A 27,233-nucleotide genomic window follows, 5' to 3' on the forward strand; every position below is an offset into this window, starting at 1 on the left:
TGTGAGACGGTCATGGGCTTTTGGGTCTTCTCAAATCTTTGAGTTTTCCTATCAGATCTAACACATGGTTCCTGTGCTTGAGCCTCCCTGTTTCTACCATGAAATCCTGTGTTTTCCCTTTGAGGCACGAGTTTGGAATATATAGAGCAAATTTAAGGCTTTGTTTTAGGGGAAAAGGCAGGTGGAAAATCTCAGAGAATGCTGTCTTCAAGCAGTGAAATTTCAAATTGGAATAAGTTTATTTGTTCCAAAGCGCAAGGACCAGAGTACAAGGGTAATATGTAATTATTTTTTTCTCTTTTGGTTTGGCTTTGGTTTCACTTATTTGTTTTGTTTTTCTAAGATGGGGTTTCTTTGAGTCATCCCTGCTTTCATGAAACTAGCTCTCTAGACCAGGCTATCCCCCTAACTCAACGTTCTTGCATCTGCCTCAGTGCTGGTATTAAAAAGGCAAGCCACGATGTCCATCTCCTTTGGTTTTGAGACAGGATATCTCCATGTAGCCCTGCATGGTTTTGAGTTCACAGACATTCTCTTTCCTCAAGAGTTCTGGCATTAAGGTCATGCATTTGCACTTCCTCCAAAGGTCTTAATACTTAAGGTTGAGGAGGAAGACTGGGTACAGTTCATCACTCACAGACCTTATTCCTAAAAGAAAGAACTGTCCAATGAGGATCATGGATAGGCATAAGGAGTTGCCTCTGCCATCTTTTTAAAGGTTACACAGCAGTGGGGATCCCTATGACTACCAGGCTTGGGTAATTTGCAAGCTATTTTGAAATGACATCAGGGCACATCTGAGGCACAGAAATGGTGAAGGTATGTGGGCTGCTGGAGTGCCGGGTGGCCAGTCTGCTTTGGTGCTATGTGGAGCTGCCACCTGAAGGTTTCCTTGGTGCTGGACAGCTCAGTGGAAAGTGGGGTCTGCCACATGTGCTCTTGAAGTGGGTACCCACAGGCAGCCTTGAACCTTGAGTCCCTCACTGTTCTGTACTGGTGCTGCTGTTTCACTGCAGTCGGCAGCACTCTTGCTATGAGCCTGTGCCTACACGTACCTTGCAGTGCTGCGAGGGCTGGTGATGCCGAGTCCAGACTGTGTTTTGTAGGGATGTGGATGAACTGTGTGGTTGCCCATCTCCTCTCATATGTCTGTGCTGATTTGCCCCCTCCTCCCATCATCTTGGCTTTTTCCCTCTCTTCTCTCCTCCTTTTCCTCCCATATTGGGTCACCTGCGGAATTGGGCCTAATGCCTCCTGCTGTTAGGGGAATTTCCCACAGAGCTCTGTCTTTCCTTGTGAAAAAAAAATACCAATATTTCAACTCTTTCCTTCAGCCTTCAGATAGCTGGTTTTCGTAGGTAGTGTAATTTCTGATCATTGGAAAAGCTTCAGAAAGTTCATACGAAAGAAAAACAAGTATGCTTTCAACCTACTTGAAAAAATTACTTGAGTATGCAGTGCACTCATAATAAATGTATTAGTCTTTGTGTCTATCTAACACTTTATTGTTGTTTGCTTGCTTTTGTAGGCAGGGTCTCTCTGTGTAGCCCTGGCACTCGCTCTCTTGATCAGGCTAGCCTTGGTCTCAGATATCAGCTTGCTTCTGTCTCAAATGTTTCCCAAAATGTATTTGAATAGAATAGGCAGTTACTAAGGCATGACTAAAAGAACTGACTTGTTGCTATTGTTTTCCATTAATTAATTTATTCACTTTTCATCCCAATTGCCGCCCCCTCCTAGATGCCCCCCTCTCGCACAGATACTTCCTTACCCTCCCCTTAACCTCCGAGAGGACGAAAGATCCCCCTCCATATGGTTCCCCAACCATAGAACATCAAGTCTCTGCAGGGGTGAGCTCATCCTCTCCTACTGAGGCCAGACAAGGCAGCCCAGTTAGGGGAACAGGATCCACAGACAGGCACTTTAGGAACAGCCACTTCTGGCCCTGGGCTTTTTTTGGTTGGGAGAGTTTTAATGACTGCTTATATATTTCCTTAGAGGTTATAGGTTTATTTAGATGGTCTGATCCTGATTTAACTTTGGTAAGTGACATCTATTGAAAAAATTGTCCATTTCTTTTTAGATTTTCCAATTTTGTGGAGTACATGTTTTTTTTGAAGTAAGGTAATTATTCTTTAGATTTCCTCAATGTTTGTTGTGTTACCCTTTTCATTTCTGACTTTGTTAATTTGGATATTCTTTCTCTGTCTTTTAGTTAGTTTGTCTAAGGATTCATCTATTTTGTTGATTTTCTCTAGGAACCAACTCTTTGTTTCATTGATTCTTTGTATTGTTCTCTTTATTTATATTTTATTGATTTCAGCCCTGAGATTGATTATTTTCTGCTGTCTTATATACTTGGGTGTGTTTGCTTCTTTCTGATCTAGAGCTTTCAGGTACATTGTTAAGTGCCTAGTATGAGACCAGGAGCAAGATCCCGCTAACATCAAATGGGGTGATGCTGGTCTGAGTATGTCGTGGAGTCTACTGGTGTCTTCACCACCATGGAGAAGGCCGGAACCCACTTGAAGTGTGGGCCAAAAGGGTCATCATCTTTACCCCTTCTACCAGTGCCCCCATGTTTGTGATGGGTGTGAACCACGAGAAATATCACAACTCCCTCAAGATTGTCAGCAATGCATCCTGCACCACCAATTGCTTAGCCCCACTGGCCAAGGTCATTCATGACAACTTTGGCATCATGGAAGGGCTCATGACCACTGTCCATGCCATCACTGACACTCAGAAGACTGTGGATGGCCCCTCTGGAAAGCTGTTGCGTGATGGCTGTGGGGAAGCCCAGAACATCATCCTTGCATCCACTGGTGCTGCCAAAGCTGTGGGCAAGATCATCCCAGAGCTGAATGGAAAGCTCATTGGCATGGCCTTCTGTGTTCCTACCCCCAATGTATCTATTGTGGACCTGACATATCGCCTGGAGAAACCTGCCACGTATGATGACGTCAAGAAGGTGGTGAAGCAGGCATCCAAGAGCCCACTAAAGGGCATCCTGGGCTACACTGAAGACCAGGTTGTCTCCTGCAACTTCAACAGCAACTCCCACTCTTCCACCTTTGACACTGGGGCTGAATTGCTCTCAGTAACAACTTTGTAAGGCTCATTTCCTGGTATGACAATGAATATAGGAACAGGGTGGTAGACCTCATGGCCTACATGGTCTCCAAGGAGTAAGAAGCCCTCGACCACCCACCCCAGTGAGGACACTGAGAGCAAGAAAGAGGCTGTTGGTTGCTGTCCTCACTCGGCCCCCAATACTGAGCATGTCTCACGATTTCCATCCCAGACCCCTTTAATAGCAGGAGGGAACTAGGGAGCCCTACCTATTCCCTTGAATATCATCAATAAAGTTCCCTGCACCCACCTCAAAAAAAAAAAAAAGTATACATTGGTTAGTGCAGCCATGATGGAAATTAGTGTAGAGGTTCTTTAAAAAAAAAAAAAAAAGTAGAACGGCCGTATGACCTAGCAACACTATTCCTGTGCACAAACCCTGAGTTACACTTATGCACTCAAAGAAGTGGCACCTGCCTGAAACTCTATCAATTATTGAGTAGAGAGCAAAAACTTGATATTTATATACACAGTGGAATTTAATTCATGGATAAAGAATGAAATCATGAAAATTGAAGGAAAAGCAACTTAGAAAATACACCGAGTGAGGTAAGCCTGACTCAGAAAGACAAACACCTAAGGTTCTCCCTTTTATGCAGCTCCTACCTACACATTTCTGCAGCAGCGCACTTAACATTGTGTGCTATAAGGGGTCAGGAAGATAGAAAGGGGTCACTCAAGTGAGCAAGGTACAACCATCAGATACAAAACTGGAAGGGAAGGAATAATGAAGTTAAGAAAGTCTAAGCAGGGGGTTGGGGATTTGGCTCAGTGGTAGAGCGCTTGCCTAGCAAGCGCAAGGCCCTGGGTTCGGTCCCCAGCTCCAAAAAAAAAAAAAAAAAAAAAAGAAAGTCTAAGCAGGGAGGTGGTGGGACAGGGATAAGTAGGGAAAGGAATAACTGAACACAGCATACATGAAAAAAATCTAGAAAATTATAAATTTATTCCAAACATGAATTTTAGACTATGAGTGGAGCCACCCTCAATGGATGAATAATATTCCTACAAGAAGCCACAGTTTACTCAATGAAAGTCCAAGTGCCAAGTGTGGGGTATACCACAGAGATCCCCTGCCAAATACAATCTGTTGCCATTGCTCTTGGTTGACCAGCAGGGATTGTTAAGAGCCTACTGCTGGAGTTACTGTTTGTTTATTTATTTATTTATTTTTGCCACAGGGCACAGGGAAATCAAACTGGAACTGAAAGATGCCTACCTATTGGCCAGTCTTCACAATGGCAGAAGCAGTTACGTAGGCTGAAAGGGAAGAAATATCAACAGCCTTGCCTAAGTAGATGTCCTGTGAGCTACAGTAACGACCTATCAGGCAACATGTTCCTTAATAGTAAAACAGTGCAATAAGTATTACAGGGCTGAAGAACCCATTTCTGACTGGATTTGAGGTCATTTCCTCAGGAGGAAACTCATGCCTGCCCCATCTCTCCTTGCTCCCTCTTTCTTCTCAATAGTGGTTTTTTTTTTAAATAACAAAATAACATGTAATAAGATAAAACAAAAAAACATTTGAATGTTGAACAAGGCAAACCAACAAAAAAAAGGACACAAGAATCAGAGACCCATCTGTTCAGATACTCAGGAGTCCCATAAAAACACCAAATAAGATATATATGCAGAGGACCTGGTGCAGAGCTGTGCAGATCTGGTGCTTGCTGCTTCTGTTTTTCTTAGTTCCTATGAGCCTTGCTTAATTGATTGGGAGGGTCTTGTTCTGGTTTCCTCCACCCTCTGGCTTCTACACTCTTTCCACCCTTCTTTTGCAGGATTTCCTGAGCTCTGAGGGGAGGGATTTGACATCCCATTTAGATGCTCTCCACATGTCTTGCTGCAGAGCTCTGTATTTGTCTCTATGTGCTGCAGGAAGATGCCTATCTGATGATGGCTAAATAAGGCACCAATCTGTGAATATAGCAGAATATCATTATATATGCATACACACACACACACACACACACATACACACACACACACACACACACACATTTGATTTTTCCCTTGGTCTCTGGAATATCTAGTCTCTGGTTCTTGGTCACCCATTATTGGTATGGACTCCACATCATGGAGAGGATCATAAGTCAAAGGACATTGGTTACTCCCACAGGCTTCGTGTTAGCATTGCCCTAGCATATTTTGCAGGCAGAACAGACGGTACATCAAATAGTTTGTGGCTGGGTTGGAATTTTCATTTCCTTTCTTGGTAGCCTTCCCATACCAAAGACATTAGAAGATGCAGTGAGGATTCTAAGTAGGCGCCTATGCAGCTCTTCCTCCCCATGTTCAATGAGTTGTATAGGTGTTGTCTTAAGCATGGGACCTTGCTGTCAGTTTTCAGACAACAGCCTATTGTCTTGGGAACATCCTGGGACTTCTATGGGACCCCTTTGGCCAACAACTCAATTGGATGTGTCCCTGTACCGGAAGCTTTGTTTGTTGACAAGAGATGCATACTTAGTTTTTCAAACCCAGTTTAAGAGCGTGTAGCTGGTGAGGCCATAGGTCCTAGGGGAGGGGGAAATTATTACAATATCGCTACATGTTCACCTTGTCAAACCATCTTGTAAGCACCCACAATGAGAGATTAATACCCTACACATTCTCCATCAGAGATGCTAGAAACCCATACCTGGCCAAGTGCCATAAATCATGGTAGAGTATTGATTCCTAAATGGGTCACTCCCTCCCAGGCCCAGGGAATGTACAGAGGAGGGGGTGGAACAAGGATAGAGGATAAAAAAGTGCAGCGAAAGCATGTAAAAACTTGCTGAGCAGAGTGGAATACACCTTTAGTCCCAGCATAGGAGGCAGAAGTAGGCAGGACTCCATGAGTTAGCAGTGTTATACACTTGGTCTGCATAGCCAGTTCCAGAACATCCAGGGCTACATAACAGATACTATTGACGATTCACGCTTGCTGGGAGGAACAGCCATCTTTTCAGTGGTGTACGCTCAGACAATTTGCTCTGCAGAAGATCATTTCTAATCTATGCTTGTGCAAGAAACTTGAGTTAGACTTAGTGGGGGCACACAAAAGACGTGGAGAAGAGAAGGGGACTTGCTAAGGATCTCATCAGGAGAGGGAGGGAGCTGAAAGGAATGTGGGAGAGGAAAAAAGGACTAAAATTAATTATGTAAGTATATAAAACTGTCAGAAAAGTTAAATGACTGGAGAGGTGGCTCGGCAGTTAAGATCTCTTGCTCAACTTCAGACTCGACTTCAGTTCCCAGCACCCATTTCAGCTGACAACAACCTAAAACTCCAACTCCAAGAATCTGATAATTGTGGCCTCCATAGGCACCCACATGAGGGTCAGCTTAAACATGCACACTCACCAATAACAATTTTTTTGTATCATTTCTCCTCCAAAAAACTCCCTGCAAAACATAGCCAAGCACTGGCTTGTGCACTTTAACTCTGGCCACTGGAAGTCAGAGGTGAATCTGTATGCTTGAGGTCAGGTTGTACAGAGTTAGTACCAGGACAGTCGAGCTATACCTTTCTCAAACAAGCAAACAAAAAAAAAAACAAATGAAAACAAAACAACAAACAACAAACAAAACCCCTGTAAAACACATATACACAAATCTCATTTGAGCCAGATGTGGTGGTGTAAGTTTTAATGTCAACTTTTTGGAGGCAAAGGCAGGAACTCTGTGAGCTCTAGGCCAGCCAAGCATACATAGTAAGATCCCGTCTATAAATGAAAAAGAAACAAAACACTCTTAGAGCACATACATGAAAAGCACAAAATATAAAATCTATACAAACACCAGAAACATTCCATTTTTCACATAAATGCAAGGAAATTGCAAAGGAATTAATAATTTTTTAAAAAATGACATATAATATAGTAGGAAAGTACTTTTAAAAAGCTTACATTTTCCCTCTCAAATGAACCACACTTACCAACAAACGAGATTAAATTAAGTCTGTTTTATTACATATGTATCAGTTCAATGAGTCAAACAGCTCTACAGTAAAGTAGAAAGAGCATTACCTCACTTTATTTAAACAACACCCATTGGACTAAAGTTAATTAGTCAACTCACATCACCTCAACGCAAATGCTCTTTTAAATGGTTGTGGTTGCTACTGTTAGAGATAGTGTCTTGGTAGCTTCAGCAGTTCAAGCACCAGGCAATATAAGCAGGCAAAATCATGACATTCTTCACCAAATCTTATTTCAGAACTATAAAAAATAATGCAAACCAAAGAGCTCACATAAGAGTCAAACAATGATAAAAATGCCCATAATTTTACTGTACTCCAGGTTATTTCCAGAAATATTCTGTGCAAATAAATTTGCCCAGTCTCCATATTTATTTTTCTTATAAGATTAGACTACATGATATTTCATATTCTGTTTTGAAAAAAACACAACTTTCTCCTATTTGCTTTATACATATAATTTTTAAAAAAGACTTATTTTATTTACATATATGTGTATCACATGTATTCTACAGTTCTTAGGGTTGGAATTGCAAATGGTTGTAAGCCACACGATGTTGAGGCTGAGAGACAAACTCGGGTCCTGTCAGGGCAGCTTGGGCTCTGAACTATCTTTCTACCTTTGTTTTCTCTTCTTGCAAAGAAAATTCCACTTGCTTATAACTGGCTCATCCTAAACTTCCCATGCGATGTTCAAATCCACTACATCCATTACAATTCTCTAACCTTTCCCATCCCCACCTAGCCCAGTGCTAGAATAAAAGGCACGTCCTATCCTGCCCAGTGCCATGGGATTTTGTCCTATATATATTTGTATAACAGGGATACAACTACACTTTTGAAGGTTTCAGTTATTTTACACACACACACACACACACACACACACACACACACACACACACATTTTAAATATTGTGTTTGTGTGTGAGTCCACACGTGTACATGGAATTCACAGGTTCATTTTTGAGAATAATTTTCTATTTCTACTGTATGGGTCCCTGGGATGGAACTCAAGGTTATCAAGTTTAGCAATAAGCACCTTTACCCACTGAGCCTGCTTGTGAGCTGTTCTCACCTTTCTTCCAAACACATAAATTGTGCAGACAAGGCCACCAGATACATTGCTGTAAATTATTCAGTTCTTTCCTGTCAGCTCCTTCAAGGAATGTGAAACACATAAAAGCTTCTCTATTCCTACATATGTAAGGTTTCTTTCCAATGAATTCTTTCATGCTTCACAAGGTAGCTACAATCGCTGAAGGCCTTCCCACATTTTTTACATACATAGGGTTTCTCTCCAGTGTGAATTCGTTCATGACGGTATCGGGCACTCTGATGTGTAAAAGCTTTCCCACAATGCTTACATATATAAGGTTTCTCTCCAGTGTGAGTTCTTTCATGGTTGCGAAGGTACGTGGAGCACCTAAATGCTTTTTCACAATACTTACATGCATAGGGTTTCTCTCCAGTGTGAGTTCTTTCATGATTGTGACAAGCCTTACGTTGAATGAAGGCTTTCCCACAATGCTTGCATGGATATGGTTTCTCCCCTGTGTGGATCTTTTCATGGCTGATCAGATGACTGGAATGAATGAATGCCTTGCCACACTTTTTACATACATATGGCTTCTCTCCAGTATGAATTCTTTCATGACTATACCTGGTACTGGAATGGGTGAAGGCTTTGCCACAATGCTTACATGTGTAAGGTTTCTCTCCAGTGTGGGTCCTTTCATGGTTGCGAAGGCATGTGGACCATGTAAATGCTTTCCCGCACTGCTTACATACGTAGGGCTTCTCTCCAGTGTGAGTTCTTTCATGATTGTAGCAAGCGTCACGTTGGATGAAGGATTTGCCACACTGCTTACATGCGTAAGGTTTTTCTCCAGTGTGAATTCTTTCATGGTTGCGAAGGGATGTAGAACAAGTAAATGCTTTCCCACATTGCTTGCAGACATAGGGTTTCTCTTCAGTGTGAATTATTTCGTGTCTGTAGCAGGCGCTGTGATGGCTGAATGTTTTCCCACAATGCTTACATGTGTACGGTTTCTCTCCAGTGTGAATTCTTTCATGGACGAGAAGGTGTGAGGAACGAATGAAGGCTTTGCCACACTGCTTACACACGTAGGGCGTATCTCCACTGTGAATTCTTTCATGTTTCTGGAGGTATGAATAGTGTCTGAATGCTTTTCCACACTGGTTACACACATAACATTCCTCTCCTGTATGGATTCTTTCATGGAGGATGAGTTGGCTGAAATTAACAAAGGCTTCTCCACATTGCTTACACATAAATGGTTTCGCTCCTGTGTGGATTTTTTCATACATCTGAAAATAAGCATATCTCCGGATGGCTTTTTCAAACTGATTATATCTACCTTCACTGTAAATTCTCTCATAATTTTGGTCAGAAGTGAGAATTCCATAGGCTTCACTAGGTTGTTTCTTTTTATAAACTATCTCTCTAGGACCTTCTAGTAGGCGAAAGGGCTCAGACGTGAAATCTGCCTGTTTCTCATACTGAAAAGCTACGTGCATATGTCTCTTACTCTCGAATGGTTTCTCTCCAGTTTCACCTGTGAGATGCATTTGTGAAAGGGAGTGACCATTGGTGCCTCTTGCCCACATACTGGTTTCATACACTGCTAATGCAGAAGACATGTCCTTGTTAACAACATATCCTGGAATCCGGTGGTGGGCTTCTCCATGCTGAGAACCATCTTCAGATTTACAATCTCTCTCAATCGTCTGAGTTCTGCAAAATATGAAAAGGGCATACTTAATATCTTATGATTAGCCAAGAGAAGCACCAGGGGCTGGGAGCTGTGGCTCACGTTGTTAACTCCTGTTAATAGAGTGGTTGCAGGAGCAGAGTAACACCAGCTGGAGGCCCCATCGAAAGAGCCTGTTCTAAGTGTTGAGTTTACTCTTATAAGGACTTTTTCTTCAGGACTTTGGCCCCTTGTGGGTTGCCCATGCTCATTAAAATAGCCTGCACCCATTCCTATAGAAGTAATACTAATGAGATCCCATGGGCTATGTAAAATAACAAAAACAAAGTTAAAAAAAAAAAGAAAGAAACCCTTCTTTTCAAAAGAAGACAAGAAGTTACTGGAAGAGGAATGTGAGGAAGGATGCTGGAGGAGATGGCGAGGAAGGGAGATCTACGATTAGATGTGCTGCATGTGTGTATGAAATTATCAAAGAACAAGTGTTTAAAATCTTCTATACCAGTTAACAGTGGGGAATATGGCTTATGCAAAGGATATGGGTCAAGCATGATGCAATCGAGATATCTGAATATCCTTTATGAGATTTATTGAAGCTAGAGCCAAATTAAAACTAAAATTCACAATACTTGATATATATCCAAATCCTAAAGAAAACTTGATAAAAGTATATTAAATCCTTTTGTGCATGAAGTGTGTTATATATATACATATATATGCACATATATATATATACAACAATGTCTTATATTGTTTAGTGTAACATATTAAATGGAATCCTTAATAACTGTGGATGCACAAACTCAGTGCAGGTTTTAGAAATTTGTCAAAGAACCAATTTACATTTAGATATAGTTGGATCATTGGTTTTCATATTTCCTAAAACAAATTGCAAATATTTGATGCCAATCTCCCTCTTTGAGCGTGGATTACCGCAGATTTCTTCTGACATTGGCGTAGTCCTCTTCAATGTTTTCTTCTGTTTTCCCTGGAAGTCAATCAAAAGAAACTATTATGACTTATCCAGCACTAGAAAACACTTATAGTCTACCTTTTTCTGTAGCGTGATGTGACCATCATGTCCCCTTTCCATATTCAATTCATGAAACCACACAGATGAACAAGAAACATCTGTTCTCTCACTGAAGAAGCAGAGAAGCAGAGTGTGTTGTTACCTATGGAGATCAGGTTCAGAAAGGTCTCCGTCATCACATCTCTGTAGAGCTTCTTCTGACTGGAATCCAACAGAGCCCACTCTCCTGGACTGAAGTTCAGAGCCACGTCCTCAAAGGTCACTGGCTCCTAAAACAATAGGGAAATGGTTAGTGTTAACTGCCATTTTGACAAGATCTGCCACCTCGACAGGGCCAGGCCATTTTAGTGAAAGTTGGAAGACAAGAATGCTGATAGGAATGCAGACAGGCATCCCCATCTGTGACATTTTAGAGAGAAACTGGAGCTCTATCAGAAACAGAGGGCATTTGAGCCCTACCTTTGCCACAAGTCTGGATTCATTCTGCTCAGGGCTTATGATGACATTGACTAAAAAGACATTGGACTGATTTATTTGACAGAGGAAAGGGGAATGTACAGTCTTAAAGTCTTGGACAAGCAGATCACAGACAAGGCAGCCGTGCTGAATAAAGAGGTCAGCAGTGGACACTGGGACAACACAGAGGGGGCAAGAATCGGGAATAACAACAATGTGAGACCACACTTGGCTTGGGCAGTGTAAATATCCATTTCTGAAAATTTGTACCTGGTAACTTATTGTCAATCTACTAACCTCTATGCACCAGTATGCAAGTATGCCTGCTTTACACAATCAAAATGCATTATTCCAGTAGCCACACTTCCCGATGTCTGAACTCCATTCAAATACAAGTTAGAACACATCCAGACTATCTGGATCTGAACAGAACTAGTTTTAGGTACACGGGCAATAGCCACATTTTACAAATGAACCTATAAGAATACTCTTTTCAGAGCCAAAACCATCCAATGGAAAAAAGATAGCATTTTCAGCAAATGGTGCTGGTTCAACTGGAGGTCAACATGTAGAAGAATGCAGATCGATCCATGCTTATCACCCTGTACAAAGCTTAAGTCCAAGTGGATCAAGGACCTCCACATCAAGCCAGATACACTCAAACTAAGTGAAGAAAAAGTGGGGAAGCATCTCGAACACATGGGCACTGGAGAAAATTTCCTGAACAAAACACCAATGGCTTATGCTCTAAGATCAAGAATTGACAAATGGGATCTCATAAAACTGCAAAGCTTCTGAAAGGCAAAGGACACTGTTGTTAGGACAAAACAACCAACAGATTGGGAAAAGATCTTTACCAATCCTATAACAGATAGAGGGCTTATATCCAAAATATATAAAGAACTCAAGAAGTTAGACCGCAGTGAGACAAATAACCCTATTAAAAAATGGGGTTCAGAGCTGAACAAAGAATTCACAGCTGAGGAATGCCCAATGGCTGAGAAACACCTAAAGAAATGTTCAACATCTTTAGTCATAAGGGGAATACAAATCAAAACAACCCTGAGATTTCACCTCACACCAGTCAGAATGGCTAAGATCAAAAACTCAGGTCACAGCAAATGCTGGCGAGGATGTGGAGAAAGAGGAACACTCCTCCATTGTTGGTGGGATTGCAGACTGGTAAAACCATTCTGGAAATCAGTCTGGAGGTTCCTCAGAAAACTGGACATTGAACTGCCTGAGGATCCAGCTATATCTCTCTTGGGCATATACACAAAAGATGCCCTAACATATAACAAAGACACGTGTTCCACTATGTTCATAGCAACCTTATTTACAATAGCCAGAAGCTGGAAAGAACCCAGATGCCCTTCAACAGAGGAATGGATACAGAAAATGTGGTACATCTACACAATGGAATATTACTCAGCTATCAAAAACAATGATTTTATGAAATTCATAGGTAAATGGATGGAACTGGAAAATATCATCCTGAGTGAGGTAACCCAATCACAGAAAAACACACATGGTATGCACTCATTGATAAGTGGCTACTAGCCCAAATGCTTGAATTACCCTAGATGCATAGAACACATGAAACTCAAGAAGGATGACCAAAATGCAGACGCTTCACTCCTTCTTTAAAAGGGGAACAAGAATACCCTTGGCAGGGAATAGGGAGGCAAAGTTTAGAACAGAGGCAGAAGGAACACCCATTCAGAGCCTGCCCCACATGTGGCCCATACATATACAGCCACCAAACTAGATAAGATGGATGAAGCTAAGAAGTGCAGGCCGACGGGAACCAGATGTAGATCTCTCCTGAGAGACACAGCCAGAATACAGCAAATACATAGGCAAATACCAGCAGCAAACCACTGAACTGAGAACGGGACCCCCGTTGAAGGAATCAGAGAAAGGACTGAAAGAGCTTGAAGGGGCTCGAGACCCCATATGAACAACAATGCCAAGCAACCAGAGCTTCCAGGGACTAAGCCACTACCTAAAGACTATACATGGACTGACCCTGGGCTCCAACTGCATAAGTAGCAATGAATAGCCTAGTAAGAGCACCAGTGGAAGGGGAAGCCCTTGGTCCTGCCAAGACTGAACCCCCAGTGAACGTGATTGTTGGGGGGAGGGTGGTAATGGGGGGAGGATGGGGAGGGGAAGACCATATAGAGGGGGAGGAGGAGAGGTTAGGGAGATGTTTGCCCAGAAACCGGGAAGGGGAATAACCATCGAAATGTAAATAAGAAATACTCAAGTTAATAAAGATAAAAAAAAAAAGAATACTCTTTTTTTCTGTCATATGCTTATGTATAACAGGCCACGGCTATGACCACATTCTGATGAATTATGGCAAAGAACGTGTGCTGTGAACAAAGACTTATCCCAAACCAGCCTATCGATCAGAATCATCTGGTCATGTTACCCTTCTTTAAACTCCTTTTTCAACTCTAAAACAAAAGGAAGCCAGAAACCAGTACCCTTATGCCGCAGTACTGCAACCAAACTTTGCAGCTACATTTCTTAAAGGGCTGGAGAGATGGTTCAGCAGTTAAAAGTAACCATTCCTCTTAACAGGAGTGGAGTGTGTTCCCAGAACCCACTTCTCCTTATAACTGCATGTAACTCTAATTCCAGGGGGGTCCGACTTCTTCGGGCATCCACTGGCACTAAGTCTCTCACACACTGACATACATTTAGACAAGATCATAAAGAATCTATAGCAAATGTGCAGCTTGGTGCTCATGGGGTTCCCCTAGCAAGTGTAACAGGGGCTGCCTTGGTCTCTGCTCCCTGCCATTGGACGGATGCCTTTTCCCTCTACTTGGACTGCCTAAATGGGCTTCTGTGAGCAAGGACGTGCATAGACCTGCTGGGGCTGAATGCCACAGTGATACCCAAGCCGGGCTCCCTTCTGTAGTGGTTTGCCCTGAAGTTATGTGTATTTTGATGTTAATTCCAATGCCCCAAGGACAGCTGCCTAGTCAGGAATCAGGTGACTTCACCAGAACCTTCTCCCCATTGAATTTGTAAAGTACAGGTGTGGGGCAGGTACAGGATAGAAGGAGGCCTGACGTTGGAGAAGGAAGGATGGGCGGGAGAGAAGTTTGAAGGAAGAGGAGACTGGAACGGAAAGGAAGAGACAGGAGATAGGAGAGGGAGAACCTGTGGCAGGACGATGGAGGCTGATGTAAAGATCTCTCTCTGTGTATTTACAGGTTGTTATTAATGTTCTCAAGGGATGGATGGTACTGGGCTTTGTATGTTTAAGTGGGCAATTATATCTTACCAATTGGGTCAAAGGTTATTGTGTTGTTTGTTCTTTTATGTGACGGTTTGAATGTAGGAAAGTGTGTGGTGGCAAGAGACACTGGGCCGCCGAGGAGTTGGGATGTGTTTCCGCCAAGATATCTAGCAGATATCTTGGGGCACCACAGTGCGGACCTAGCGGGGGGTGGGGGGGAGACAACAACATGCGTGTGAGTTACAGAGTGTCCCTGCCTCAGGAGTTAGTGTGTGCTCATGGAGACAAGTAGGAAAGTAAAAGAACAAAGAGAAAAAGCTCTTTGTGGGCACAGACTGTGGAAAACAATTACAAGCTACTGTGTCGCTGGTCACACGTAATCCTGAGGAACAATGGTGGAAATGGCTTTGTGCTGCGCTGAGCAAGGTGCAAACTAAGCCACTCCTCCCCAGGAGTAATTGCTGAGTCACAAGTTCCACAGTCACCCCAAGAGAGCAAGCCTCTGACTGGGGAGCCTTCGCGTGAGTACTCCTTATCTCTTTAAAACTTCTGGCCTACATTATATAATTAAGGGTCATGGCGGTGTCAGGCCATTTCAAGGTAGCTAGCTCACCGAATTGGGCAAATCAGACCCTGCTGGTTAAGACAAACTGTCAGGCTAATGACTGTCTAATATGAGTAACTTTCATCCTCCTTCCCGTGCCTTAACATCTTGTGACCTTTTCAAATCTCTCTTCTTCTACCCTAGTACAATGTGTACACTTGAGGACTCAAGAGCCCTTTTTTGTATCGTAAGCTGCAATAACCTGTTCTCTCCAATTATGGACTAACAGTCATTTTACGGATCATTTCTCTCCTATTTCCTAATCAACTCCCAAGGAAGCAGGCTCTCTCAAATCATAGCATTTCCTTGACTCTCTTTACTAGATAAATGTTCCCCAACTCTCATCCAAACAGTAACTCAACTCACGGGTCAATGCCTTTATAAGAGGCTTACTGGGGGTTTGTGTTCTCCAACTGGAAGTTGCCACAAACATAATAAGTCATAGAAAAGGCTTTAGCGAATGGGACTTCACTTGTCTTGGGTGATGTACATACACCACTCAACTAGGCACCTAAGCACATGGTAGCAATCTGGGACACCCTCCACACCCCTGCATCAAATGATGGAAATAAGTTCCTCCCCTTAGAAAACCCTTAACAAAGACCTATGTCTAGTCAAATACAAACCAGTACTCATCCAGGACATATGGAAATTGGACCAATCCAGTATTAGCTAGTTTTTGCTGAAAGCTCATTAAGATGAATTGTACCCTTCAAAGAATTTTTTTTAAAGGAAAACCATTATTTACAGTATTATGCTTAAACATACTTAGGAGTTCATATGATTAAAACCAGATGCATTATGAAAATGACATATTAAGTTTCTTGACAAGGATGAAGACGTGATTTTACGGAAGAAAATAAGTGGACAAAAATACCAAGAAAACAGGGCACCTATTCTTAAGAGCTCAATTATCCCACATCAAAACAATCTCTTTATCATAGATGCGTCAAAGTATGAAATTTTCACAACACTTTAGATTAGGCCAGTCAAATTCCAGCACAGATTTGGGAGGAGCTCTCGAGATGCACTTCCTGATGGCCTTTGTGCCTACAAGTAGGCCGACCATGCTCCAATGGATGAGGCACACCCATCCATTTTCATCTGTATTTCCTAATGGCTGAGCATGCTGAACCCTTTTAAGTATGTACCAGTCATCTGCATTTCTTATGAGAACGTTCTGTTCAGTTCCACAGTTGTGATCATTGTCTTCTTGTTCCTCTTCTTCCGGGCTTTAAAGAAAGGGCTTCTCTGTGTAGCCCTGGCTGTCCTGGAACTCACTCTGTAGACCAGGCTGGCCTTGAACTCAAGAGTTCCATTCGCCTTTGCCTCCTGAGTGCCAGGATTAAAGGCAATGGCTACCATGCCTGGATGTCACAGTCCACACTTTTTCTTTTTCAACTTTTATTGATTCTTTGTGAGTTCCCCGTCATGTACCCAGTACTGCTCATCTCCGTTCCCTCATACATGCCCTTTGCCCTCAAAGCCAAAAACCACAAAGCAACAACACAAGCAGCAAAAGACAAAGCATAGAGCATGTCTCATCATGGAAGCGGTAGTTTGTCAGTGTGCCCCACAGTATAGTTTTCTGTCCACACAATCTTCACTAGCAAATGTCGTTGCAGTGAGTCACTGGTCTGGTTTGAGATCTGACTGCTGTGACATCATCAATATTGGATCTTCACCGGGACTCCTTCTCGTTATCCTGTTGGTGTCCAGTGTCATGGAGGTCCTGCAGCTCTGGAGCAGCAGGGCTGGCCCTTCATACATCACAACTGGCTGCAGGTGATAGAGATTTGGGGTGGACTAATTCAGAGCTCTGGATCTGGGCCTGGGTGGTAGCTGAGCTGTTCAGCCGCTGGCTCTCCCTTACCTTCACCACTAGAGTGAGCCTCTCAGCGCTGGCCACCCAATGCTACCATCGGCAGGAGGGCGGGGGATCAGCTTTGATGGAATCAGCTTTCCGACGCTCATGCTTTCAGAGCTAATCCCCTGCACCCATGCCTACAGATCCAGCTCCACTGTGCTGCCCAGTCAAGGCCTGGGGCCCATTTTCCCAAGTGCTACAGTCTGTGAGGGGCGGGGGAGACAGCTCTCGTGTTCTCACCCCTTGGGGGCTGACTCGTGCCATTGCCATCAGCGTCAACACCACTGGGTTGCCCAGGTGAAGTGCAAGGCTCAGTCCCCTGGGTCCTGGAAGCCAGTAAGGGGCCAGGGCTAGCGCTCCTGCTCCCATGCCTTTGTAACCAGCTCTCCAGGCGAGATGGGCAGAGCAGCACCCCAGCGCCCACACCACCTCATTGTAGATGAGTGGGCAGAGCCAGATCCCTACTGTGCTGCCCAGGTGAGGCACAGTGCCTGCCCTCCTGAGTGCTCTAGCTGGCAAGGAACAGGGCCAGGTCTCCTGACTGCCGCAGTTGGAGAGGGGCGGGGGATGGGGGCGCAGGGACCACACCTCTCCCCACACCACCTCACAGGAAACAAGTTGCACTGCCCAGGTGAGGTACAGGGCCCTACTCTCCCTAGTGCTACAGCTGGTGAGGGCCAGGCTCAGCACACCTGCTCTCACGACCCTGACTCCCACAGGTGGCATCTCCCCTCGACCCAGGCCACCTCACATAAGAGTGGCAGGGCCAGCTTTCCCATGTTCTTGCCCTCGGGGATAGATGGCCAGCGCTGCTGTAATGCCCGGGGGCGGTGCACAGCTGAGTGCTGCAGCTGGTAAGGGGCAGGCATAGCTCTCCCGGGCTAATGACCCTCCGGGAAGCGTTCCTGACTGCCAGAGGTGGTGAGGGGGTGCAGGGGGCATCGTCTCTTCGTGCACACCACCCCATGGTAGACGAATGGTGCGGTTGGCTCTCCCATACTCACATTTTTGAGTCTGGCTTACCCACACCCCCACCACCAGGCAGGGCCAGCTCCAGTGTGTGCTTGGGCAGGGTGCAGGGCCCTCTTTTCCTAGTGCTGCCGCAGGTGTCACATTGTGGCTGCTTCTGCTACAGACTGGCCATGAGACTGGCAGGCCGGGTTGGGGATTTAGCTCAGTGGTAGAGCGCTTGCCTAGCAAGCTCGAGAGGCCCTGGGTTCGGTCCCCAGCTCCGAAAAAAAAAAAAGAAAAAAAAAAAAAAAAGAGACTGGCAGGCCCCTGGGTGACATCCATGCTGGCCGGTGTGGCAGTTGAGTGGTGACTATGCCTCCCTATGCCATGCACTGGAGGGCAGGTCTGTTCACGGCATGGCTGTCTGCAGTTCTCGCCCTGTCTTCCTCCTCCTGCACAGCGCAGGAGGAAGATTTGATTTAATCTGATTTTTATGAGTCCTAGGCATAACAGTGCTTTGGCCACCAAGTGAGGTATCACGCTAGGATGAACAAAGGACTGCCTGCCATCAGCTGATGATGTAGGACACCACTACCAACAAGGTGTCTTCTTTGACCATTGCCAGGCCTGTGTGTGTGTGTTGGGGGAGGGGAGATACAGTCTACATTTTACTTGGTGTTTGATATTTTTTAGTTGTTTTTAAAATTGTTTTATACGCCTTAGACACTAATCCAATTAGACGTGTAATTGGTTTTCTTCCATTCTGCAGGCTGCCTCTTCACCCAACCCCTTATTTTGCTGTATATAAGCTTTTCAGTTTCATGAAATCCCATTTGGTTTACTTGTTAGTTCAAACTACTGGAGTCCTACTTAGAAAGTCCTTACCCGAACCTGTAAACTGAAGTGTACCTATCAAGTTTTTAATCTAGAAACTTCTGGATATCAAGTTGTGTGTCAAGGTTCTTAATCCATTTGGAGTTGAGCACACACTGGAGCTGGCCCTGCCTGGTGGTGGGGGTGTGGGTAAGCCAGACTCAAAGGTGTGAGTATGCGAGAGCCAACCGCACCATTTGGATCATGTACACCATCATGATCTAGTTTCATTTGTCTGGACCTTGCAACTGCATTAAGAATCTGTCGCCTGAGTCAAAAGGCTCTCATGAGACATAGAAAGGATGCTGGGCTGACTGTAGGTACAAGGAGAAAATGTAAACTAGCCTGTGACCTCTGGTACTCTGGTAACCAGTCTGGAGGTTTCTGAAATTAAAAATAAATAAATAAATAAGGCTGAAAGGATGGTTCAGCAGTTAAGAGCACAGGAAGGGCTTCCAGAGGCCCCAGGTTACATTGTTAGCATTCACAGGCTATCTCCTTACATTGTTAGCACTTACAGGCTATCTCATAACTGTCTGAAATTCCAGAGCAGGGAATTCAATACTTTCTTCTGGCTTCCATAGATACTACATACTTGCTGCCTACAGACACACATGCAGGAAAAGTACCCATATAAATAAAAATAAATGAAAAATTTAAAAACTTGAAATAGATTTACCATATGGCCTAGCTGTACCACTCCTGTATGTCCAAAGCACTTTGTATCTTATAGAGACACTTGCAAAACCATATTCATTGCTGACCAATTCATAATACGTAGGCACTAGGATCAACTTAGATATTCCCTAACTTATGGATAATGAAAATATGGTATATATGTACCATGGAATATTATTCTGCTGTACAGAAGAATGAAATTTTCATGAAAATTTCAGGTACATAAATGGAACTAACAAAATTATACTGAGGAGGTTCACCCAAGCTCAAAAAGAAAAGCCCTGAGAGGTCTTCCTCCGATGAAGTTTCTAGGTTGTAATCTTTTGTTTTTGTGTTTCTGAGTATATACGGAGGATAAGAAAGCAAAAGTAGGCTATTGGGGGAGGTGGGTGGCGGCGGGAGGATTATGAAGGGATAGTATATGGGTAAACTGAAAGTAAAGAGGAGGGGCTGGAGAGATGGCTCAGTGGTTAGGAGCACTGACTGCTCTTCCAGAGGTCCTGAGTTCAATTCCCAGCAACCACATGGTGGCTCACAACCATCTGTAATGAGGTCTAGTGCCCTCTTCTGGCTTGTAGGCATACATGCAGGCAGAAAGTTGTATGGTATATAAATAATAAATAAATAAACAAATAAATAAATAAATGAAAGGAAAGAGGGAATACTGGGGACAAAAGGGCTCAAACAGGTTTGGGAATGACAGAGATAGGAAAAGGAAGGGCCGAAAAAGACTTAAACAAAATGAAATTCACAAGAAGTTATCTGGGCACTTCTGATCTTACAAATCAAGGGGTTAGTAGAACATGTGCAATGAGTGAACAGTGAGAAAATACTGAAGAGTTAAGGAGGGATGTGGATGGAGCATTAGAACAAAAGAGGTTTAGGAACTGGGTTACCAAAACTAAAGATGTGTGAAGTAGAATCATAAAACACCACTAATTTGTAAGCTAATTTAAAATACATTTTTCCTGAAGGGAATAGGAAACAAAGTCTTACTATGTAGACTTTGTTGGCCTGGAACTCTGTATGCAGACCAGGCTGGCCACAAGCCCACATAGATCTAAACAAAAAGAAGTACCACACATAAGTGAACAATGTTGTTCCCAAATGCCATAGGGACTGGTCATCATCATATAGGTTACTGGTCAGAGAGCCCCCAGTAGCATCCTGTCTTAGTTAGGGTTTCCCTTTCTGTGAAAAGACACCATGACCAAGGCAACTTGTATAAGGGACAACATTTAATCAGTGTTGGTTTACATAGCAGGAAGCATGGGCGCATCCAGGCAGACATGGTGCTACAGAAGGAGCTGAGAATTCTGCATGTTGATCCAACTGTGGGCCGGAGAAAGACTGGCATCCTCTGGTAGCAAGGAGGGAGCTCTCTTCTGTAATGGGTGCAGCCTGAGCATAGTAGGAGACTTCCAACGCTCATCACCACAGTGACACACTTCCTCCAACAAGGCCACGCCTCCTAACAGCACCACTTCTTTTGGGCCAAGCATATTCAAATCACCACATTCCACTCTCTGGCCTCCATAGACTTGTTCAAACACATGACTCTGTGGGGGCCACTCCTAGACATGGCATAATGCAAAAATATATTTAGTCCAACTTGAAAAATCCCCATGGTCTATCAGTCTCATCAGTGTTGAAAGTCCAAAGTTCAAAGTCTCTCTTGCGATTCATGCAATCTCTTATCCGTAATCTCCTATAAAATCAAAATCAAAACACAGATCACATACTTCCAACATATCATGGCATAGGATATACATAATTATTCCAAAACATCACAGCAAGGAAATACTGGACCAAAGCAAGAAAATAATAGTTGGTCAAACTCCAAACTCCATGTCTCCATGTCCAATGTCAAAGCACTCTTCAGATCTCTAACTCCTTTCATCCTTGTTGACTGTTGTTGACAGATCTGGCATCCAGCAAAAACAAACTTCATTTCTTTTGTGCTGTTTTCACTCCCTGATAGCAGCTTTCCTCAGCCTGTATCTTTCATATCTTGGGGTATCCAAGGCAATTTCGACTTTACAGTTTTTTGTTCCAATGTCTGGGATCTACACATGATCCTTTGAGGTCCTCCAAAAGGCTAGTGTCACTTCTCCAGCTCTGCCCAATGTAGCACTCTAGGCTCTGGTTGACTCTGCTCCACTGCTGCTGCTGTTCTTGGTTATCATCCCATGGTACTGGCATCTCCAGTGTGCTGTAGTCTTCTGCTGCAACTAGGCTTCACCAATGGCCTCTCATGGGCTCCCTTCATGGTACCATGCTTCAACTGACACTGCACCTTCACCAATGGCCTTCCTTGGTCTCTCACAGTGCCAAGCCTCAGCTGCTCTCCATGATCCCTTCATGGCTTCAAAACCATTATATATTCCACATTACCAAATCCAGCTGCAGCACAAGATATAACCTTAGTTATCTCTGGACCACAGCTTGTGTTCTTAGATAAAACTTTTCTGAAAACTTCACCTCAGTGATGCTGGTCTCTTCTTAATCACCACTAATTTCTTAGCTCCAGCTGACTAACATCAATTGTCCCAGTAGTCCCTTCTATTCTTGACTCTAAAGCCAGAACCACATGGCCAAAGCTGCTGAGTTCTGATGCTTGCTTGGCTGGGTCATGGCCCCCTTGTGCTATTATATCACTACCAGCTTTCTGTTTTTCCACTTCTTCACTGCCTAAGCTTGGCTGTCATGGAGCTTGCTCTGTAGACTTTGAACTCAGAGATCTGCCTCTGTCTCCTCAGTTCTGGGACTAAAGGTGTGTACCACCACATCTCTACTTAGAACTACCTTAGGGGCTGGAGAGATGGCTCAGTGGTTAAGAGCTCTGACTGCTCTTCCAGAGGTCCTGAGTTCAAGTCCCAGCAACCACATGATGGCTCACAACCATCTGTAATGGGATCTGTGTGTGTAATTGTATACAAAAAATAAATAAATCTTTAAAAAAAAGAAAAAAAAAAAAGAACTACCTTAGGCTAGCCTTGAACTCAGAGATCCGCTTGCCTGTCTCCTGGGATTAAAGGGATGTACTACTATGCCTGGCCCTATGCTTTTCATGGACACTGTTCCTCAAGATCTTGGTCAAAAGTCTGTGTCCTCCATTTCTGGATTATAGTTCATTCCAGATTAAAAGTCCAAATGAAAACAATAGGCAAGTAATAATAATGCCAACATGATATAACTATTCCTAGTTCAATGGCAAATGTATAAACCAAGCTTAGCTAGTGGGATCTTGCCCCAAACTAACCACTCCCTTAATCTGTTAATCTCCTCAAATACAGGATTTAGCTCCACTGTACCTCCTGGTGCCCTTTTATTACTTGAACTAATCATTTTGTATTTTCCCTTCCTAAACTGGCTATGCTTGTTCAAAATGCTCTCCATGAGAGTATACCAGAGGACAAAATCTATGCTGAGCTTTTCTGAGACTTCCTTTGTCAATGCAATTAAGATAAATCTCTTTACTTTCTCCTCAGCAGACTCTTCAGACAAGGATAAAAAGCAGCAACATTCTTCATGGAAACATCATAAGAACGAGCTCCTGAGTTCAAATCACCCTCAGCACCAATGTCTTCATTACTCCTACTAGGATGGCCCATTAAGTCCCACTTAAATGTCTCATGGCATTCTAAAGCCAAAGTTCCCAAATCTACATTCCTCCAAACAAAAACATGGTCAGGCCTATCACAGCAACACCTACCTCCTTCCTGAAGTGGAAATCTAACGGCTGGAGTAACGTGAAATGCTGTGTTCCCAGTGCATGGCATGGCATGGTTGCAGCGTACATAAGTTAACAATAGTTGTGGCTGCCCACACATGTTCTGCATGAGATCATGCCAGTGAAAAACCTCAGCAATGGACTTGGGAGTGGCTTCCAAAGCCGCACCAGTAACCGAGAAGCAACTGGTGGAATTTCAGGATTTCATTATGATCAGCAATGGCTCAAACACACACCTGACATTGAAATGGACAATCGTTAACAAAAATTTCTAACTCTTTTATGTGTAACTGCTCTCATTGCAATAAACTATATTTTGCTTGATTTTCCTTCCTTAAGATTTATTTTTTTTATATGTCTTTGCATATGTCTGTGTGTACACGATTCGTGCGCAGGCTCTAGAGGCCAGAGGAGAATGTCAGGAGCTGGATTTACAGGTGTCTGTGAGCTGTCCAACCTGGCTCAGAATCCAAGTCCTCTGTCAAAGTAGTAAGCATTCTTGACCCTTGAGCCATCCATCTCTGGAGACCCTACACTTTCCTTTTAATTTTCTTTTCAACTTCTATTAGAAAATCAAAAGTGCTCTTTTCTAAATACTGTTTACCCCAAGTTTTAAAAAATTCATTGTACAAATAATTTAATTTTCAAGTAATAGTATACTGTTCTATGACAATGTGACCCTCTCCAATTTCTTTCTCATTTTAATATGCAACTTCTCGGTATTTTACCTATAATTAGCTAAAATTATCTAGTACTCTGCTAACATCCCCATAAATTTGAACATGAATACAATACAGAGAGAATTTTAAAGAGTAATAATTTTTATAGCATTTAATACTTTTTAAAACATAGCAGGAGGTAAAAATCAATATACAGTAAGCAATATCATTTCTCTACTCCAATGAAGATTAGAGTGAAAGAGAAAATCAGGAACAAAATACCATTCATAGTAACAGGAAAAGAATTACCAGCAAAAGGGTAAAAAGATTTCAGCGACAACAACTTCAAATGGTAAGGAAATTGAGTACTCAAGTCCATGAGCTGACAGAAATCGATTGTACAAATAAATATTCTACTGAAAATACTAAATTCTCCCCACCCCAAAGAATATCATCTAGTAAATACTAATCAAATACTTCCAGTCACAGCTGATTCTATTTGGAGAAGCGGCCTCGAGCACACAAGCAAACGAAGTACGTTCACAAGCATCTGATGTCCTTCACAGGGCTCACAAACACCAAGTCTGGGAAAGCATTTTAAAAACCCAAACTTTGGCCTCAGAATTGGTCAGTGGGGAAAAAAAAAAAATCAAAGTACTTCTCTACTTACTCTAAGATTGAAAAATTACAGAGGGCATAACTAAATACTCTTTAATCTCATTTTCAAAAGGTCAGAACACACACACACACACACACACACACACACACACACACACACACACACATATCGCGCGCATAAATTGGGGTTCGAGGAACGTAGCCTAAAGCCAAAGTCCTTGTCCAGGCCTAGTGTTCAGTTCCAGTACTAAGAAAAATATAATTTGCAAAGGCGCTGAGAGTAAAGCAGCAGACATACCTGTAAGGGCAAACGAGCAACTGCTCACACCACCCAAGTCCCCTTACACCACAGTCTGGGCTCAACCTGTCATTGCTGCAGTGTCTGCGGAGGCGCAGGTTCCATGAGGACTCACCCCATGAAGAGAGGGGCCTGGGACGAAGTAGCTTCCCTAGGGCAGAACAGGGAGAGCTCCGGTGCCCGGCCGCCTGCTCTGCACACAATCCCAGAGCTTTGGGGATCACCGAGGCTCCAGGGCACAGTCGGCTGCACAGCACCAAGGGAACAGCCGACAACAGCGCCACAGACTCTGCAGTGTCACGCATCTTTCACTTACGACTCCAGGAGCCCAAGGCACACTCACCATTTCCTCTTTCAGATGCATCCAGGTGTTCTTCCTAATAGGCCTAAAAGCAGGAGAGATAGTCCAGACCCCAAACCACAGACCTTCCCAACAACACAAGACTCAAACATGGCGGCAAGGGCGGGGCCTTCCGAATATACGGGTTCTTGATTGGACAGTTCAGGAGCAGCAGTAACAGCATCCCCGATTGCGGAAAGATGGTGACTACCTCGAGCTTAAATGCCTTAATTAGTAACATTCGTCTTCCCCAATGCAGTTAGAATGGCAGATTCTTTTGTAAGCCCGTATTTTGTTTTCGTTTTGTTTTTTAAGGTGGGCTAAGCCGGTTCCGACCTTGTTTTTAACTTTACATTTAAGGGGGACAGCTACGTTTTGCGGTGGCTCACACTCTTATGAACTCTTCTTGTGAACTCTGGGGCCCTCTATTGCTTTGCTCACAAACAGTGTCCTGGGTTATCCTGATTCAAACTTTTAATGGGAAAACCCACAGAATCAAAGGAATCCCTAGGGACAGGAACAAGGAGGGCCTACTATGCAAACTCATGAACTTGGAATGAGGCAAAAGTGTTGTAAAGCTCGCTCATACCTTATGTTTCAATTTATTGATTTTGTTTGCTTGTTTTTATTGTTCTTTTTGAGGGAGAATCTCTGTTAAGCCGCTGTGGCTGTCCAAGTGCTCTCATACAGACCAGGCTTGTCGGGAACTTTGCTTCCAGGGTGCTGGAATTTAAAGGCAGGGGCCACTATGCACTGCTACTCAACCAATCCCCTTTTCACTAATAAAATTAAAGTAACAACCAATGAATACAATTATTGAATTGCAGAGAGATGAATCATATAGCAACAATGTTCAACATAGATTTCAAGACATATGAAGAGTAACTTCAATTCAGACCAAAAAGTTCCTTGGCTCAAAGTCCGGAGGAATGTCTATATCCACAAACATAAACATAATCACAGCCTTCAGATCGTAGTGAGAAACAGTCATTCCGTAGTGCTGAACCCTCACATACAGGTTCTTGTGTCTCCAGAAGAGGACGCTGTGGTGGAGACTGAATATATACCATGTCTTGATTGTGCCCTGGCCTTTAGACGGCCAAGTGGAGAAGGTGATGGAAAGGAGCCCAAAGGAGGGCTTTTATGAGACTCCTCAAGGTCTCATAATGGAGATTTCCCAAGAGGGTTACCTTGGGTGCACGGAGCAGAGTTGTATTAAGGACTCTTAGACTCTCGGCTACCACTACCTTTTATATGCTCATCCCTAGAACATCTTGCCTTTTTAAATTTTTCTGCATTAACTCTCCAGGGAGTGCTGTGCTCCCCAAAAGCTTTTAGGGCTGCAGAAGGATGATCAGTCATCCTGAATGAATATTTCTTTACTGATATTGGGGCTAATCACTGCTAAGACGGAGCACAAGATTCCCTAGTTTATCTGTTTCAAGAGAAGGTTTTGGGTTTTTAGTACCAGGAGTAGGATTTCAGCTTGTTTTTAGTGTCAGCAAGTGGGGGGGGGGGGCAGTGGATGTTTGCTTGGGTTCTTAAAAGAAAATAAAGAACCACTGATGGTTATATATTAAGAATGCGGGGGCTGGGGATTTAGCTCAGTGGTAGAGCGCTTACCTAGGAAGCGCAAGGCCCTGGGTTCGGTCCCCAGCTCTGAAAAAAAAAAAAAAAAGAACCAAAAAAAAAAAAAAAAAAAAAAAGAATGCGGTGAGAAGCAAAGGACAATTTGAAGAAAGTATCTCTTGATGGAATTGATGACAAGGATGGCGAGATGACAGAGATGTTGGATGGCAACCGCTGGGCATCAACAGTGTTAAAAGAAAAGAGGAGGGGGAAAACCAGAGCATGAAGTAGGGATGCAGCTGATAGATTTAGGCAATCTTACCTAAAGAGTTTTAGACAGAGCCTATCTTTGCATTATACTTGGGCTGGCTGTGATTTTCCTACATCATTTACTCTTTCAAAGTCTAGGGTAGCTCTGCTTTGTCTCACACCAATCATTTTCTTCTCTAGCTATACTTTTCCTTTGGGATATA

At 43.4% G+C, this 27,233-nt stretch overlaps 1 protein-coding gene, 1 long non-coding RNA gene and 1 pseudogene across 3 annotated transcripts; 1 reads left to right on the forward strand and 2 right to left on the reverse strand.

Annotated features, from left to right (window-relative positions):
* Positions 1-810: 810 nt before the first annotated feature.
* Positions 811-3,264, forward strand: LOC148004475 (glyceraldehyde-3-phosphate dehydrogenase-like; annotated as a pseudogene).
* A 3,487-nt stretch (positions 3,265-6,751) lies between these two features.
* On the reverse strand, positions 6,752-25,292 carry Zfp763 (zinc finger protein 763). The gene is given in 4 exon segments (NM_001108063.1): positions 6,752-9,851; positions 10,759-10,813; positions 11,001-11,127; positions 25,195-25,292. Coding segments are annotated over 4 exon segments (1,764 nt in total). The 5' UTR covers positions 25,216-25,292; the 3' UTR covers positions 6,752-8,290.
* On the reverse strand, positions 20,764-25,002 carry LOC148004476 (uncharacterized). Of its 2 annotated transcripts, XR_015625093.1 has the most exons (3): positions 24,852-25,002; positions 23,259-23,512; positions 20,764-21,946 (listed from the first exon to the last, which is right to left on the reverse strand). It is a non-coding gene; the product is annotated as an uncharacterized LOC148004476 (long non-coding RNA). The 2 variants fall into 2 exon arrangements; XR_015625094.1 differs by lacking the exon at positions 23,259-23,512.
* Positions 25,293-27,233: the final 1,941 nt, after the last annotated feature.

This window comes from Rattus norvegicus, chromosome 7 (genome assembly GCF_021556685.1).
Source record: "Rattus norvegicus strain SHRSP/BbbUtx chromosome 7, alternate assembly SHRSP_T2T, whole genome shotgun sequence".
Lineage (NCBI taxonomy): Eukaryota > Metazoa > Chordata > Mammalia > Rodentia > Muridae > Rattus > Rattus norvegicus.